This window comes from Podarcis tiliguerta (genome assembly GCF_965153285.1).
Source record: "Podarcis tiliguerta genome assembly, chromosome: 1".
In the NCBI taxonomy this organism is placed as follows: domain Eukaryota; kingdom Metazoa; phylum Chordata; class Lepidosauria; order Squamata; family Lacertidae; genus Podarcis; species Podarcis tiliguerta.
The window spans coordinates 22,006,753-22,023,879 of NC_139534.1; the positions used below are offsets into that span (position 1 = coordinate 22,006,753).

Sequence of the window (17,127 nt, forward strand, 5' to 3'; positions counted from 1 at the left end):
AGGAAAAATGGCAGATTAGAGAGGTGTCTATTTTTCTAGAGGGTATTGTGACACAGCAAGACAAGATTATGCTCTTTTAAATGGGCCTGCAATGGGTTTGCAATTTGACTGCAGTACATTATGTGAGGCGGGCATTCAGATATCACTGCCAAGGTGAGCGGGGGATCGCAAGTGGCAATGTCGACAAGTTTGGGTGTGGAACATGAATGCCTGGGTCAAAACAAAATGGAAAACAATCTCCTGACAGAGGCCTTAGCATGCCCTATTGCCGTCAAAGGTAACCAGGCTTCTATTAAGGATTTTTCATACCTCTTTCCATTGAAGGGTCCACCAACGAACGAGAAGAACTGTCTGGAGATCTACTGCGCTCGTTAAATTCCCTTTCTGTTTCCTCTGTTTGACTGTGTTGGGAATCTTGGGTCAACACCTCATAGCTGGCTTCCATTCCAGATCTGTTCATACACATGAGTGATACACCCGATATCAATATGCTGATGGATACGACTACTGCTGTGATAATCATCTGCAAAAATGGGGGGAGGGGGAGAGAGAGAGGCAGGAGTTCAGTAGGTCCCTTGTCATTTGAAAGAACCTATGTGACCATGCTGAAAAGAATTAGAAATTCAGCATCACTGTGTCTCTAGAATACTGAATAAAACAAATACTATTTGCTTATTCGAGGTTTTTAAAGTCAAAGGCTGGGAACAGATGTTTGTATTACAGTACAAGTCGCTTTTTGAGGGGGGGGGAGGAACCAAAAATACAATAATATTCCATTTGCCACACTCACCTGCCTCAGCTTTATTTGGAACGTCCTGCTGAAACCTGTGCCTCCTCTGGTTCATACTGTACACCAGATGTCAAGTTTAATGTCAGCTTCGCAACTTCTCAAGCAAAATAATCTAATCCTCAGTACTTTGTCAACATCCCCTTTCTCTACCCAGCACCACGCATATAATTCTGTCAAGCATATAGAAATCTCGGCTGCTAAAGCACTCCTCAAGTATTGCTTTTAAGGGATGCGGTCAATTCTACACCTTGTTTCTTGGAAGTTGTGTTTCTTTCCCCCCTGTAAAAGTGAATCCAAGATTACAGTGGCACCTCAGGTTAAGAACTGAATTCGTTCCGGAGGTCTGTTCTTAACCTGAAACTGTTCTTAACCTGAAGCACCACTTTAACTAATGGGGCCTCCCGCTGCTGCTGCGCCACCGCTGCACGATTTCTGTTCTCACCCTGAAGCAAAGTTCTTAACCTGAGGTAGTATTTCTGGGTTAGCGGAGTCTGTAACCTGAAGCGTATGTAACCTGAAGCATCTGTAACCCGAGGTACCGCTGTATAAAGACAGAAAGTGCATAGTAGGGGTGGGAAAGCCTAAGGGTGAGGGGCTGAACAAGGCCCTCCAGGGCAGACTTCCTGAACCTCGGCCCTCCAGATGTTTTGAGACTACAGTTCCCATCAACCCTGACCACTGGTCCTGCTAGCTAGGGATCATGGGAGTTGTAGGCCAAAAACATCTGGAGGGCCGAGGTTGAGGAAGCCTAATCCAGGTCTTCCAAGCAGTCTCTGTGATTCTCCTCAGGCCATACATCACTGCCCTCGTTTCAATACTGCTTGAAACGCTATATGTTTGCCTGGGTAGAGGGGTGTGCCATCTGGCTGGAACATAGCTTACTGTACACAAAGGTAAGAACTACATCAGTAACGACACCAGCTTTTGCCTTATGGCCCTCTGTAAGGTTGCCCACAAGTCAATAAGGTGCTTGGGCTGAAAGGACACCCCTCCCCTGGAAGGCAGAATTCACAGACACTGACTACGGAAGGTCAACTACTAAAAGACAGGAGTGGAAGAACCTCTATACCTGATCTTTTCCATAAAAGAACGCAGAGTCAATGATGTTGTCCGAGCGTTCACCAGCGATTAACAGGATTCCCACAAGAACAGCTGGGATGCTGCAATAAAGAAAAAAACCAAGATGAACCACACAGGTCATTAGCTTCTGGCTTCCTACGTTATTTTCTCAGTAAAGAGCCTCTGCCAACATACCCCCAGCCAGCTATAATGATAAATCCGACGGGGATCTTTATGGCTTCTCTTCTTTTCAAAAGCAGCAGAGAGAAAGATAAGAAACCTGATAACGACAAAGTTTGAAACTTGGTTTATTTCTTTTTAAGGAAGCAGCGTTTCCCCACCACCACCAAAGTGGGATGCCTCATCCCCTTATAACCACAGAAGGTACAGTGGTGCCCCGCAAGACGAATGCCTCGCAAGACGGAAAACCCGCAAGACGAAAGGGTTTTCCGTTTTGGAGGTGCTTCGCAAAATGAATTTGCTATGGGCTTGCTTCGCAAGACGAAAATGTCTTGCGAGTTCCTGCAATTTTTTTCCGCTCCCTACCCCCTTTTTCTAAGGCACTAAGCTGCTAATAGCCTTTTAGCAGCTAATCCGCTAACCCCTTAAGCCTTTAATAGCCGCTAATAGCCGCTAAACCGCTAATAGCGCTAATCCGCTAATGGGGTTGCTTTGCAAGACGAAAAAACCACTAGACGAAGAGACTCGCAGAACGGATTCTTTTTGTCTTGCGAGGCACCACTGTATTAAGAAATAAGGATACACTGTAAGAAACAGGCACATAGGAAGATGCCGCACACAAAGTAGACCACCTCGACAGCTCTGTTGGTAGAGGATGAGACTCTTAACCTCAGGGCCAGGGGTTCGAGCCCCACAATGGGCAAAAAAATCCCGCATTGCAGGGGGTTGGACTAGATGACCCTCGCAGTCCCTTCCAACTCTACAATTCTAAGATTTGACGAAAAGGTAGACCAAACTAGCAGCAACTCTCTTCAGACAGGGGTCTTCTCATCTCTATCTAGAGATGCAAGGGACTAAGTCCCAGGATGCAAAGCATGTGCCATGGCTCTTTTACTGATCTAGCACAGACTACTAACATATGCAACAATCCAGCTGGCAGGCATATGCAGGATAATCCAGACTAGGAAGGAAGCTGTTGTTAGCATAGCGACTAACAGGAACGAGATGCAATCCAGATCAATTCCCAGCTAAGCCACGGACTCAACTAGGTGGTTTGAAGCCAAGCCACTTTCCTACTCAACGTCCAATCTGCAACATAAAAATTACCGCATTTTTTGCTCTATAGGACGCACTTTTTCCCCTCCAAAAATTAAGGGGAAATGTGTGTGCGTCCTATGGAGTGAATGCAGGCTCCTTGGCTTCAGCGATAGCAACGTGAAGCCTCCGAAGCGCAGAGGGAGCATTCCCTCCGCACTCCAGAGGCTTCGCATTGCTTTCGCTGAAACCTGGAGAGCGAGAGGGGTCGGTGCGCACCAAGCCCTCTCGCTCTCCAGGCTTCAGGGATAGCCGCCTGAAGCCTTCGGAGCCCAGTGCGAGTTACCGCTGCGCTCCGGAGGCTTTGGGTTCCTTTTGCTGAAGCCGGGAGAGCAAGACTCTCCTGGCTTCAGAAGAGAGGGAGAGCTGAGCAGCGCCCCTTCAGCGAAGCGGGAGGAGAAATGGAAGGGGCTCCGTTTCTCCTGCTGCTTTGCTGAAGCGGCGCTGAGCAGAGAAGGGGAGAATTTTTTTTTCTTGTTCTCCCCCTCTAAAACAAGGTGCGTCCTATGGTCGGGTGTGTCCTATAGAGTGAAAAATATGGTAATACTGGCCCTTCCTTACAGGGATGTTGTGAATATTATGATGATTCTAATGTGCGTGATGTAATTTGCACACTGAAAGCGCTATATGAATGCAAAGCATTCTGGGCACCCTGGTGACAGGGAAAAAAAAGACTGGCTCGGCTTGGAAGAAAGAAAATGTACAGACCACTATCACAAAGGCGCTATTAATTAAGAGGGGAAATAACTTGCAAGATCACCGTAATGCACGTGGAGTTGCGTTATGGATACCCCGTATTACTGCTTTTTAGCTTACCTGTCCACAAAAAAGCACTGTAAAGCGCACTGTACAGGAAGATGAACACAAGGATTTGCAGAGTGATGCTTCTCTCTTTAATAGTGAAATTCCACATTACCATTCCAACACAGGCTACAAACTGAAAGGTAAAAATCAGGTTCATTTTTAATTCCCTTTACGGGTTTGCCATGCAATGGAAGACATCTCAGAAATTAAAATTCACGTAATTACTGAACTGATTGATTAACAGGTTACCGTATTTTTCGCTCTATAACACGCACCAGACCATAAGACGCACCTAGTTTTTGGAGGAGGAAAACAAGGAAAAAAATATTCTGAATCTCAGAAGCCAGAACACCAAGAGGGATTGCTGCGCAGTGAAAGCAGCAATCCCTCTCGCTGTCCTGGCTTCTGGGATAGCTGCGCAGCCTGCATTCGCTCCGTAAGACCCACACGCATTTCCCCTTACTTTTTAGGAGGGAAAAGGTGAGTCTTATAGAGCAAAAAATACGGTAATTGTAGCTTTCCCTTTGCCCTGTTACTTTGGGGTGAGAAGGGGAAGAGGTAGAGTGGTTTCTGTTTCCCTTCCATGGACTATAATAGAGGTAGTATCAGAAAAGAGCTTTATTTTATTTTAGATTATACAATGCTTGTGCCAGAGAAGACATAATGTTGGAAGAGGCATGCTTGCCCCCTGTTGTCAGAAGGGGTAATGCCTCTAAGACAGGGTGTTGAGTATCCCAGTGGGCCAGTCTTGCCCTGCAAGGCCATTTCCCCCAAAGGACATTCATCTGCCCATCAGCTGACACTACTTGCAATGGATGGCAGGACAGGGTTGGCTACATGCACTGTTTCTAGCAGATGAGCACAGAAATCTGCACATTCAGCTTGTAATATTGTGAAAGAACCAAGTTTGCATATACAGTGGCACCTTGGTTTATGAAATTAATCCGTTCCGGAAGTCCGTTCTTAAACCAAAGTGTTCTTAAACCAAGGTGTGCTTTCCCATAGCAGCGGGGGACTCAATTTACAAATGGAACACACTCAACAGGAAGCGAAACATGTTCTGCTTCCAAAGCAAAGTTCACAAACCAGAACACCGACTTCTGGGTTTGCAGCGTTCTTAATCCAAGTTGTTCATAAACTAAGCTGTTCTTAAACCAAGGTAATGCAATGCTTGGGGCAAGGGGAATTTCCCAACCCCGCCTTTTCATTGCAGGTGCCTCTGAAAGATTTCCCCAAGTTTCTCTCCCCAGAGTCTCATATTCTACCCAACTCTCAGGGAAAACTTTTGTTGGGGTACGTAGAAAGCTGCAGTGGAGAATTCCCCTTGCAGAAGCAACTGAATGTATCGATTTATCTCTCATTGTTCATATTCTTCCATCGTGAACACAAAGCAACATACATGGGATTTCCAGGTTATCTCCTGGTTGCATTAGCCAGGCCTACTTGGTTTCACTAGGATGGCTGTCTGTGGCACAGGCCTTCAGATCGTCATAAGGAAACAAAACACTTCCTACTTATTATTACTTTCAAAACCATCCCTTTTACAAGAAATGTTCCATATGTTTATAGTCCACGTTATACTGACCTGAGCAATGAGTAAGTTAGTTGTAAGCATGTGAGGAAGCTGCTTGTATTTTTTACTTAGAAGAATAACACCAAGGGACCAGATCTGAAATACAGGTAAGAGAGTCAAATTCTAGTTTCTTTACAAAGAAGGGAGCACATCAAATGCATGCATGTGTTTGGTTAAAACCTGTCCCTTGTGAGAGTCAGCATTCCGATTTTTACAAGCGAGTTAATTATCAAGCCCCTTTAAAATGTTCCGTTTGCTTAACAGGCAGAAACCACCACCGACTCCAACATGCTTAGCAACCCTGTCTTGTCCACTGCACAAAAAACTTTGGATGCAGCTACAGCTAGCCCGATCAAGAGATCCAAGTTTTTCATTTTGGTTTCAAGCACAGAAGACTTCACTCTGAAACATCAAATACCCTGAAAACAAGGATTCTGTAGATAGCGCTAGCTGTTATGCAGTTTCAATGCAGCTCCCTCTATTTTGCAGCCTTTACCAAAGGTGTCATGGGCTTTGAAGACACTCGAACTCAGGACAAAAGGGAGAAATGCGCTAAGAGGAAGGCACACTTGGCAAATCCACACTGCCCGGAAACCAATGTCCCCACTGTGGAAGGACGTGTGGATCTGGAATTGGCCTCCACAGCCGCTTACGGACTCATTGCTGAAACCGCGTTCGTGGAAGACAATCTTGCTGGGCTACGAGTGATCGCCAAAGAAGAAGACCTCCTTCCCCCACATGAAAATATTCATGTACAGTTTTCACCCACAGGGTATAAACACATGGGCTGCATTCAACGTAGCACCAAGGAGATTCCTCTCCTGAGCAAGGAGAAATTATTGCACTGGCAGAACTCTCTCTCTCCCCACTGTAGGATCTTCTGTAGAGTTCTCCTGACCCTTCTGAGCAAGACTTGGGGAGGGCACAGAAGGAAGTCTAGCAGGAATCCTTGGCACTGGCTTCTACTGGCACAAGTTAGTTGGACAGAGGCCATTCCCCACCCCACCCCCCAAATACAGACATATATATGAAACTGTAATTTGTGAAACAGTCCTCAGTCTGGAACAGCACAGCACAAGAAGTGCTTGGTGTCTTATTCATAAAACTGGAACATCCATAGATATACAGTGGTACCTCGGGTTACATACGCTTCAGGTTACAGACTCCGCTAAGCCAGAAATAGTGCTTCAGGTTAAGAACTTTGCTTCAGGATGAGAACAGAAATTGTGCTCCAGCGGCGCAGCAGCAGCAGGAGGCCCCATGAGCTAAAGTGGTGCTTCAAGTTAAGAACAGTTTCAGGTTAAGAACAGACCTCCGGAACGAATTAAGTACTTTACCCGAGGTACCACTGTACGTGTAAATAGGGCTACCTGTAAAAAAAACCCCATCTGACAGCGTAGCGGGGGAGGGAAATCTATTAATATGTCTGGTACAGTGGTACCTTGGGTTAAGAACGTAATTCGTTCTGGAGGTCTGTTCTTAACCTGAAGCACCACTTTAGCTAATGGGGTCTCCCGCTGCTGCCGTGCTGCTACCGCACTATTTCTGTTCTCATCCTGAAGCAAAGTTCTTAATCCGAGGTACTATTTCTGGGTTAGCGGAGTCTGTAACCTGAAGCATCTGTAACCTGAAGCATATGTAACCCGAGGTACCACTGTATTCTGAAGCTTTCAGGACAACCGCTTTTGCCCTGTACTGTCTTATACAATTCCAAGACTGTTTGCCATTATCACAAGCTTGTTAACGTTACAGGTAACCTTTTAACAAGAAGGGTTAGAATTTCACATAGCCCAGATTGTCAGCTTCTATTGACCTGCAAGCCTTCCAGCAACTGGCTATGGTAGAAACTGAAAACCCAACACCGTGCATGTTTACTTGGAATTAAGCATGCTGTGTTCAATGGCAATTATTTCCAAGTAAGCATGCTTAGGTTTACACTGTCAGGCTTACATGTTTGAACATGCATGTTTACATGCTTCATACCTCACCCCCCCAAATGCAGTTTCGAAAATTTAAAACTCACCAAAGAGACAAGGCTGATGATGCTAATATCAAAGCTAACGTTCTGGATTGCAGATGCCAGTCTAGTGGGATCCATAGATGGAATAGTCAACAGCCAGGCAGAAACATACATGATGGGGGCAGAGACAAAAGTGCTGATCACCATTCCAGAAGTTATCTGCAATCAGAAATTAAGGTGACAACAAGAACATATGACTTCAACTGCAGATCAGGAGAGGAATATAAATGGGTGAAAACACAACTTTAATGATGTGTGAGCATCATCTGATGCAATTTATAAATGGAAAGTATTCAGCAAGTAAAAGCCCGCAACACCATTTTAATAATTAATAATCAAAATCTTAATAATATCAAATTTGTATTCCACCCTTCAATCTAAAGGTTTCCGAGGGAAATATGCAATATTAAAATACACAGCTTAGTACAAGAACCATAAAACAAACAATATACAGTGGAACCTCAGTTTTCCAGCGTCTCAGAAGCTGAACACCCAGAAGTAATTGCTTTCATTTTTGAATGTGCCTCAGAAGTCAAATGGCTTTTTCATTTTTTTCCCCATTGACTTTGCAGCCAGCCCACTGATCCTCGGTTTTCAAATGTTTCGGAAGTTGAACAGTCTCCAGAACATATTACGTTCAGAAACAGAGGTTCCACTGTACAAAACATCAAGAATGGAGAAATTTAAACAATCTATAGCATAACCCTCTTGCTTCAACCAAATCCAATGCAATCCGTAATGCATAATCCACAAATAGGTTAAAGATGCATGTATGAAAAGGTTGAAGACCATTGGAGTAATATTTTATTATTTGTTTCATAAAATTTACATACTGATTACTCTTGATTCTAAAAACAACCACCAATACCCCTTATTATAAAAAAAAACCCCAACACCTCTACCTTTGCAAAAAGGTAAAACAGTAAAATCGAGAAAAATTCACAACCATGCTTTAAAACGTACAAAAGTTAAAATACTAAAACAGATTAAAATTATCTCAACTTGTTAAGCATCTGTGCAAGATTTTCTAAACAAGGATGTTTTTAGCAGGTGCAGAAAATAGTCCAATGAAGGCGCCTGGCTTGATATCAATGGGCAGTGAGTTCCAAAGGGCAGGTGCTGCCACAATGAAAGGTGGAGTTCTTACAAATGTGGAATGGGTATTACGAGGCACCTGTATTAGTGCAAATTCCACTGATCAAAGCGGTCGAGTAGGCACATGTGGGGAAAGGAAATCTCACAGATAAACTGGTCCAAAGTTGCTAAGGGCTTTATATGCCAATTGTAATACAGTGGTGCCCCGCAAGACGAATGCCTTGCAAGACGGAAAACCTGCTAGACGAAAGGGTTTTCCGTTTTTCAATGCGCTTCGCAGGACGAATTTCTCTATGGGCTTGCTTCGCAAGACGAAAATGTCTTGCGATTCTTGAGATTTTTTTTCGCTCCCCATCCCCTTTTTCTAAGGCGCTAAGCCGCTAATAGCCTTTTAGCAGCTAATCCCTTAAGCCTTTAATAGCCGCTAATAGCCGCTAAACCGCTAATAGCGCTAATCCGCTAAGCCGCTAATAGGGTTGCTTCGCAAGACGAAAAAACCGCTAGACGAAGAGACTTGCGGAACGAATTAATTTCGTCTTGTGAGGCACCACTGTACCTTGAACTTATTTTTAAGGTGTTTCAAGCTGTTTATATTGATAATTTCAATATTTCATGTAGATGTTTTACTGCAATCAAGTGGTATTTAAAGTTTGTTAAATAAATAATAATAAAACTTAACCAGTTAAGTGACCCTTCAGCGTCTGCAAAAAGCATGAAGTAGAAATAACCAGTAATGTTTCATTACTATGAACAAAACAGATTACTGTGCATGTAAGCCAAAATCTGACACATAACTAAATGTTCTTAGGCACACTGAAATGAATAGGCACAAGTGTATATTGCATTATTATTAATTGTGACCCTTAATCTCTGAGCAGGGTTAAGAAGCCAGGAATGCTTGCATAAGAAAAAACTGTTGGGAGTAACTGGACACGAGAAGGTGTTAATTTTCTTTGTGAGCATAAACCACCCCATGAATGAGCTAATTGCGGGTGCAGTGTCAGCCAAGCCAGTCGCCATGGTAACAGCCCATTGCCCTGACTCTATCTGTAATTAATGCATGTCTGCTCAGCGCTGTGTCTCTGCAAGTCAGTTAGCTGGTTGTCACTTGTCCAATGTCTTGAATTTATGAATATCTGAACTTATATAGAGCAACTGAGATACTCTGTACTTGCGTTTATCTGTAAACATCTGTATCAGAAAAAACCTAGAGGCTGTATCTATATCTATATCCATATCTACATCCAGAACTGTTTACTGAGCCTTATCTTCTGCAACAGTAACCTATCTAAACCTTTCTCAGCTTCTGTGTAATGACTGGTACTGGGAGAAACCACTACTGTGTGGATATCTCACCTGAGATTCCCAACAAAATCAATTTTTAGGTCTGCCCTAAGTTTACATTTGTTCACTAATTGTTCAGGAGACATACAATTTCAACCTCCATGTTGAACTGAGTTGCAAATATAGCTACACCAGGAGCTGATGGAAAGACACCATACAGAAATGCATAGTTTGATAAACTGGTGTGGTTGACCACGCTGTCGCTCTTGTCGAACAGTTCCACCATTTCCCTGCATAGAAGCGGCATCAACAGCCTACAACAAAGAAGGGGAAAAGGAAACACAAATTACCCAGCACCAATCTTAATATTTTCTAGCCTCAAAATGCAGCCATAAGGAATATTGGAATGAAACAGCAGGAAAGGACAAAGACAATCTTTTGAACACATTACTCGCCACAATTCAATGCAAAGTTTCTAAACACTCTTAACACCCACTGAGACTTAAGTGTCATGCTGGAAGGACATATAGGAATTCTGCTTTAAATATTGCCTGTGTGTTTTAAGTAGTCATGCTTGTGAAAATATTAATCAGATGATTCATCAGCTGCAGCTTAAGATGTAGATGTTGAGTCACCTACAGAGTGATCTCCTTAATTACAGTTTACGGATGCTTGATTAATTCAATCAGTTTGCCACTTCCTCCTTTAGCACCTCCACTGCTCCAGAAGGTTGGGGGACCTTACACAACCATGTTGGAGGAAGTGCTGGAAGAAGGTTGGCCAAGAAGTCACTCTCCCCACCCTTCCGTCCACAGGATCCCTCTCTACTGTATCAAAAGCTCTCTGTGGATGGAAGGAATCTTTTCATTAGCAGAAGGCAAAGTATAGATACAACCCAATGGGTACAAGAATTGTCCCCCAAACAGCCTCATATGTACTCCCAAAATGCTAACAGTTAACAGGAAAAATAAATGTTGGAGACCATGCCTGCACCAATTTCATACCGCTTCTATCCTATGAGAGTAGCTATGCACACAATACCGAAAGTAATAGAAACACAAATGATTGAGAGGGAATCAGACTTACAGTTTCGCTGTGATGAGAAGAATCAGTGCAACAAATGTTCCCTTTGTCAGCTTCTTTATTTGGCCCACCATTGTGAGGCCCAGATAAAAGAGTGCCGAGCCAGAAAACGAGCTGCCAAGTCCATCGAAGAAGTTTTCCAAATATTCAGGAATTTTTTGCTTTAGAATGAAGTTTGAGCCAATTCCTATGAAGACCATGAATACAATTGGGTTCTGCAGCACTCGAAGAAGCCCAAGTCCCACAATCTTGATTTTGCTGTGAGAGAGATTTTGATTGTCTCGCGATTTCTGGATTTCACAGAAGATAAATCCTAAGGGATTTAGCATCATAAGAGATATTGGTGCAACCAGGTAAATGTACTGGAGATACTCTGGATATGTGGTTTGATATAAAGCTTCAACTACGAGAGAGAGAGAGATGGAAAAAGAATTATTGACAAGGATTTTAATGGAAATGTTTACACCCACACACATCACTCTATTCTTAAATATATGCAGTTTTTGGAAGTCACATGGGCCCAGATCCAAAGATTTTCATCCACAATCTACTGTTCATGCAGGAGAGCTCTCTTAGGCAAGCAAGCAAGCAATCATTATATGTGTGTTATATGCATGTGTGTGTGTGTGTGTGTGTGTGTGTGTGTTTGTGTGTGTGTGTGAGAGAGAGAGAGAGAGACAGACAGACAGACAGACAATATGAAGTTGGTGGTTTTATCTTGAACAGCAACTTCAAAAAGTTATTTCGACTGCGCGATTAAAGAAATCAGTTGATTTAACTGCTTGACTAAAATTGACACAATTAACCAACTGATTCAAATGTGCATTAGTAAAAATAGTTCTGAAACAACAAAAAAACACAGTTTGTTTTTAGGTGCAGGGGGGGAAAGTGTTGACAACATTGAATGGCTTAAAATCTTTCCATACTAGATTGCTCTTCCGGTAAACTGATGCACTCCCTTTGCTCAGATCCTGAAGATTGTATGCAACTAAGTCTAGTGTTAGAAATCCCACAGGCACCAGGCAAGTTTTGCGACTGGCGTGGGTTTAATTGTGACCACATGGAGTTCTCTAGATGCAGATGTCAGATTGGCAACTGCCATATCTATCTGGCTGGCCCCTCCAGCTTTCTGAAGCAGGCAGGCAGTAGAGCTTATTGATTGCATTTCTATCCCTTCCTTTTCTCCAAGAAGTACATGGTTCACACACACACACCGGCTTGGTTAATCCCTACAACGACCCTGTGAGATAGGTTAAGAGGCTGTGCCTGGCCCAAGGTCGCCCAGTGAGCTTCATGGTTTAGAGGGGATTTGAACTCAGGTCTGAGTCCAGCAGTCTACGCTACCCTGGCTTCCTAGAGTACTTCTGTTTATGGGGCAGCTAATATGAATTAAGTAGGTGAATAAATATGGGGGAAGCAAAACATCACTTAAGAGAAGGATCTGGAGTATTTGCCTTGAAGCTTGGATTTGTTTTATTCTAGATTGTTTTAATGTGTTGTAAACCACTTTGAGATTCTTTTTCTTTATAATAATAACCACTTTCATTTGGGGGGGGGATGGCGCCTAGACATTCCTTTATGGCGAACGTAACCCTGGTTTAAGGGGGCCATTTGGCAATTAGCTTATATATCTTGATTTTCTAACATTGACTAAGTCCCACTTAGAGCAGACCAACCGAAATTAATGAAGCTAGGTTAGCCATACACAATGAACTTCAACAAGTCTATTCTGACTAGGACCAGAATCAGAGTTGGAAGGGACCACAAAGGTCATCCAGTCCAACCTCCTGCAATGCAGGAATATTTTGCCCAACGTAGGGCTTGAAACCATGACCCTAAGTTTAGAGAGTCTAATAGATTTGGGTACTGTCCCCTGAACTTTGATAAACAATCCAGCACTCCCATTAACGTGCTCCCATTAGGTCTGCCCTCATTCCATTGTTGAAACCGCATTAACATTGAGCTACAATCAGGATAGTAACAACAACAACAACAACAACAATTTATTACCCAGCCCATTTGGCTGGTTTTCCCCATCCACTCTGGGCGGCTCCTAACAGAATATTAAAAACATGATAAAACATCAAACATTAAAAGCTTCCCTATACAGGGCTGCCTTCAGATGTCTTCTAAAAGTCAAATAGTTGTTTATTTCCTTGACATCTGATGGGAGAGCATTTCACAGGGCAGGTGCCACTCCTGAGAAGGCCCTCTGCCTGGTTCCCTGGCACTTCACTTCTCGCAGTGAGGGAACCGCCAGAAGGGTCTTAGAGCTGGCCCTCAGTGTCTGGGCTGAGCAATGGACGTGGAGGTACACTGGGCCAAGGCTGTTTAGGGCTTTACAGGTCAGCGCCAACACTTTGAATTGTGCTCGGAAAAGTACTGGGAGCCAATGTAGGTCTTTCAGGACCTGTGTTATATGGTCTCAGCGGCCACTACCAGTCACCAGTATAGCTGCAAGTAATCCAGAAGTCCAAGCAGGAATAAAATACCAAGCGTTGGACTGCATCCCTCCCATCGCCATGAACAAATAGTCACAATCTAATAGAATGCTTTCCGGTACAAAATACCTGCAGAGACTCCTGCCTCCTGCATGTGTGAATGCCGTCTTTCAGATTTAGGTCCATACAAATCTGGGACACATCAATGAGGCCCTGATCTTTAAACCACACATCTGAAGCTACTACTAAGCTTTAAGGAAAGGGCCACTTGGCTTCTATCAACCACATCTGCTTTATGCCCCCATCTGTACCTTCAAGAGTGCTACCGGACTGTAAAGAGATCGGCAACTGAAAAGTCCTAGAAATTTTGCTGCCTTAGCTAACTATTCACAACCCTGTTTAATCTACGGGCAGAGTTCAAGCGTTTGCTGCTGGCATATGAACCTGTGACTCTGTTGTGGGTCCTTATCTGCAGGGATTATGTGGCGACAATAAAAGATCCCAGGCAGTTATTCTGGTGACATTAAGCTCTTGCAGGAAAGAGCTTTGCAGAACGCCTGTTAAAACGCTACAGGTGCTATTCCAAAGCTGGTGCAAGGTTAACTGCAAAACAACAGCGGAAGAAGTAATATAAAAGACAGTATGAAGCACACACCGAGACTGAGATGAAATGTGCACTAGGGAGCCCAGTTATACAGCATGGAGAATGGTGATAGGCTGTGGTATCAGCTGCTATTCAAACACACAAAGAATTGGTAAAGTTTCACCTTGAACCAGTTGAGAGTAAGGGAAGCATTGGGGCTAAATAAATATAGCACTGTATGCAACCTGGCCCTTTTAAGGTGCCACCTTATAAGCAGAGGAGATGAGGATAAAAGGGCATCTATCGTAACAGAACGTGCTTTTGTTGTTGTTGGTTAGTCGTTTTGTCGTATCCGACTCTTCATGACCCCATGGACCAGAGCACGCCAGGCACTCCTGTCTTCCACTGCCTCCCGCAGTTTGGTCAAACTCATGCTGGTTGCTTCGAGAACACTGTCCAACCATCTCGTCCTCTGTCGTCCCCTTCTCCTTGTGCCCTCCATCTTTCCCAACATCAGGGTCTTTTCCAGGGAGTCTTCTCTTCTCATGAGGTGGCCAAAGTATTGGAGCCTCAGCTTCAGGATCTGTCCTTCCTGTGAGCACTCAGGGCTGAATTCCTTAAGAATGGATAGGTTTGATCTTCTTGCAGTCCATGGGACTCTCAAGAGTCTCCTCCGGCACCATAATTCAAAAGCATCAATTCTTTGGCGATCAGCCTTCTTTATGGTCCAGCTCTCACTTCCATACATCACTACTGGGAAAACCATAGCTTTAACTATACAGACCTTTGTTGGCAAGGTGATGTCTCTAGCAAGCCACATTATGCCATGAAGATGACAAGTGTTGGCCCAGAAACCCTCGCTGCTTTCGCACAAAGGTCCTTCAGGAATACATGAGGCTGAAAGCATTGACAGAAAGCAAAGTGCACCCCCCCCAGCCAAAACCTAAATAACATATTTTACGTTGTCACTGAACTGCAACCGAACACTCAATGTAGCTCACAAAATATTTAAAGGAAACAATGCAAACATATTAAAACTGTACTTTGGGGGGTGTGTGTAAAAAATTCCTGGAAGCAACAACAGATCCGCAGCATGCCTCCCCAAGCAGGAAGTAATTTACACAAATGTGACACTACCACAGAGAAGGCGATAACATAAACGCCAAGGCCACCCCCTCGAGCTGCCACATTTCTATAGGCGAGTCCTATAGAGATATAAAGATTGTGCTTGAAAACTATCCAGCAATCCATGAAGTTTTTCTAGCTATCACAACAGCTTGTCATCTACATTTTATACTCCTGTATAGAGAAAAGGTGGTGTATGCAACTTAAAATCATTTGCATGCATGCGCTTAATTAGTTGCAAGGTGGTATTTTGAGTGAAAAAGTCAAGTTGTCACCTAATTTAGATTTGGGGTGAATGCCCTGATACAGTCAAATGCAAAGAGGAAGTAAGGAGAAGCAGCAATGGCAAAGCAGAGACTTGGTGTCTTTGTGAGAGCCAGTGTGGTGTAGTGGTTAAGAGCGGTGGACTCGTAATCTGGTGAACTGGGAAGGGAAAGGAGAATGTTAGCCACTTTGAGACTCCTTCGGGTAGTGATAAAGCAGGATATCAAATCCAAATCCAAACTCTTATCCCTCTTTGCAAACACAGGGAGAAAATCCCAGGTGCTCCCCCTATTTGGTAGAAGAAATCCAGAAAAGGAAGCCGCAGGGATTCAAACCAGACTTATGTTTGTAGCAACAGGTTTCATATCTTACAAGTCGTCTGCATATTCTCAAACTTGACACAAACAACTTCACTGGGAATTTTTGGAGAAGAGGTCAGGCCCTATATGCAAAATAGAAAAACCTCACCTGTCTTGAAAAAACTCCCAGCTGTATTGGATTTCTAAAATACTCAAAAATCAATTTTCCTCCCTCAGAAAGTCCCATGTTCCATTTTGTTTACAATTTCTCCACTCAGCGTAATTAGAATTACTCATGGTATGTGGTGCTTAAAGGACACCTAACTAATGTTTAACTATGACCTGTTAAGTCCCTTTTAATGATGGGAGTCAAAAACCACCGGGATTTGCAGAGCCAATGTTTTCTGCCGCATTGCGCCATTCAAGGACTCTCAGGTTATCTCTCCCAGCTGAGAAGCATGATCTCTTAAAACAGATTAGCTGTTATATGCTTCTAAATCAGGGTGGGGCAGAGAGAGAACATGAGAACCTAAAACATCCCCCCTCCGCATGGGCCACTTGAAAATTGCAGAGGGGTATTAGCAGAGCACAGAATGAGCTGCTTTTCTTGTACAACACTGCCGTTGTCAAAACCAGCGCCGTGTTATGAGAGTCACAGAGGGGGCTCGTTCTCAGCTGCCAGAGAAAATAAGTATAGAGCCACACAGATTCTTGAGTGTTCCATCAGTGCTCCAGAGATCAGCCGAGTGGAGCATGTGGACCACTGCTTGATGGTCTCTGTCTCAGACCTCCCCAGGATGCAAGCCTGGGCAGTGAGTAAGGTGGTCTTGGGTTGGCTAGATGACAAGGCCTTGCTAATGTGGTCCAAAGGAAAACGGAGCAATGTGTCTGGCACCAGTGTGGCTTTAGGAGTTGCCGGAAGGAGCCAACCAACTGCCTTAGGAGCTCCATTTTGGATTTGTGTAGGGTTTCCTCCGTAGTCTTTTCTTGTCCCAAAGATATTCCACAAGGCAGCGGAATACCAGCCACCTAAATCAAGATAGTCTTAGAAAGATTGGTCAATGTTAAGAAGAAAACTCACTACAGTGGTATCTCTGGTTGTGAACGGGATCCGTTCCGGAGGCCCGTTCGCAACATGAAAAGCCCGCAACCTGAAATGCCGTATCTGCGCAGGTGCGCGGCGCGATTTGGCGCTTCTGCGCATGCACAAGCGGCAAAACCCGGAAGTAACCCTTTCCGGCACTTCCAGGTCGCCACGGGACGCAACCTGAAAAAACGTAACATGAAGCAAAAGTAACATGAGGTATGACTGTAGTCTCTTCTGAAGTGTATGCAACACACACACACACTCTGTGATCTAAACTCAAGGCTGCAGACTACAATTCTGCACATATGCAGAAACGCCACTGCATGCAGAATTCTATTGAACTCA

The 17,127-nt window shown here is 43.9% G+C and overlaps 1 protein-coding gene across 4 annotated transcripts in view; it reads right to left on the minus strand.

Annotated features, from left to right (window-relative positions):
• Positions 1-17,127, minus strand: part of GPR155 (G protein-coupled receptor 155) — a 38,487-nt gene that overhangs the window by 12,085 nt on the left and 9,275 nt on the right. For all 4 annotated transcript variants that reach the window (XM_083407906.1, XM_083407908.1, XM_083407909.1 and 1 more), the window contains exons 3-10: positions 10,987-11,386; positions 10,049-10,214; positions 7,525-7,680; positions 5,514-5,597; positions 3,941-4,061; positions 2,045-2,129; positions 1,860-1,950; positions 310-523 (exon numbers count right to left, since the gene is read on the minus strand). In XM_083407906.1, coding sequence (XP_083264032.1) covers positions 310-523; positions 1,860-1,950; positions 2,045-2,129; positions 3,941-4,061; positions 5,514-5,597; positions 7,525-7,680; positions 10,049-10,214; positions 10,987-11,386 — 1,317 coding nt within the window. The remainder of the gene's footprint in view (positions 1-309; positions 524-1,859; positions 1,951-2,044; positions 2,130-3,940; positions 4,062-5,513; positions 5,598-7,524; positions 7,681-10,048; positions 10,215-10,986; positions 11,387-17,127) is intronic.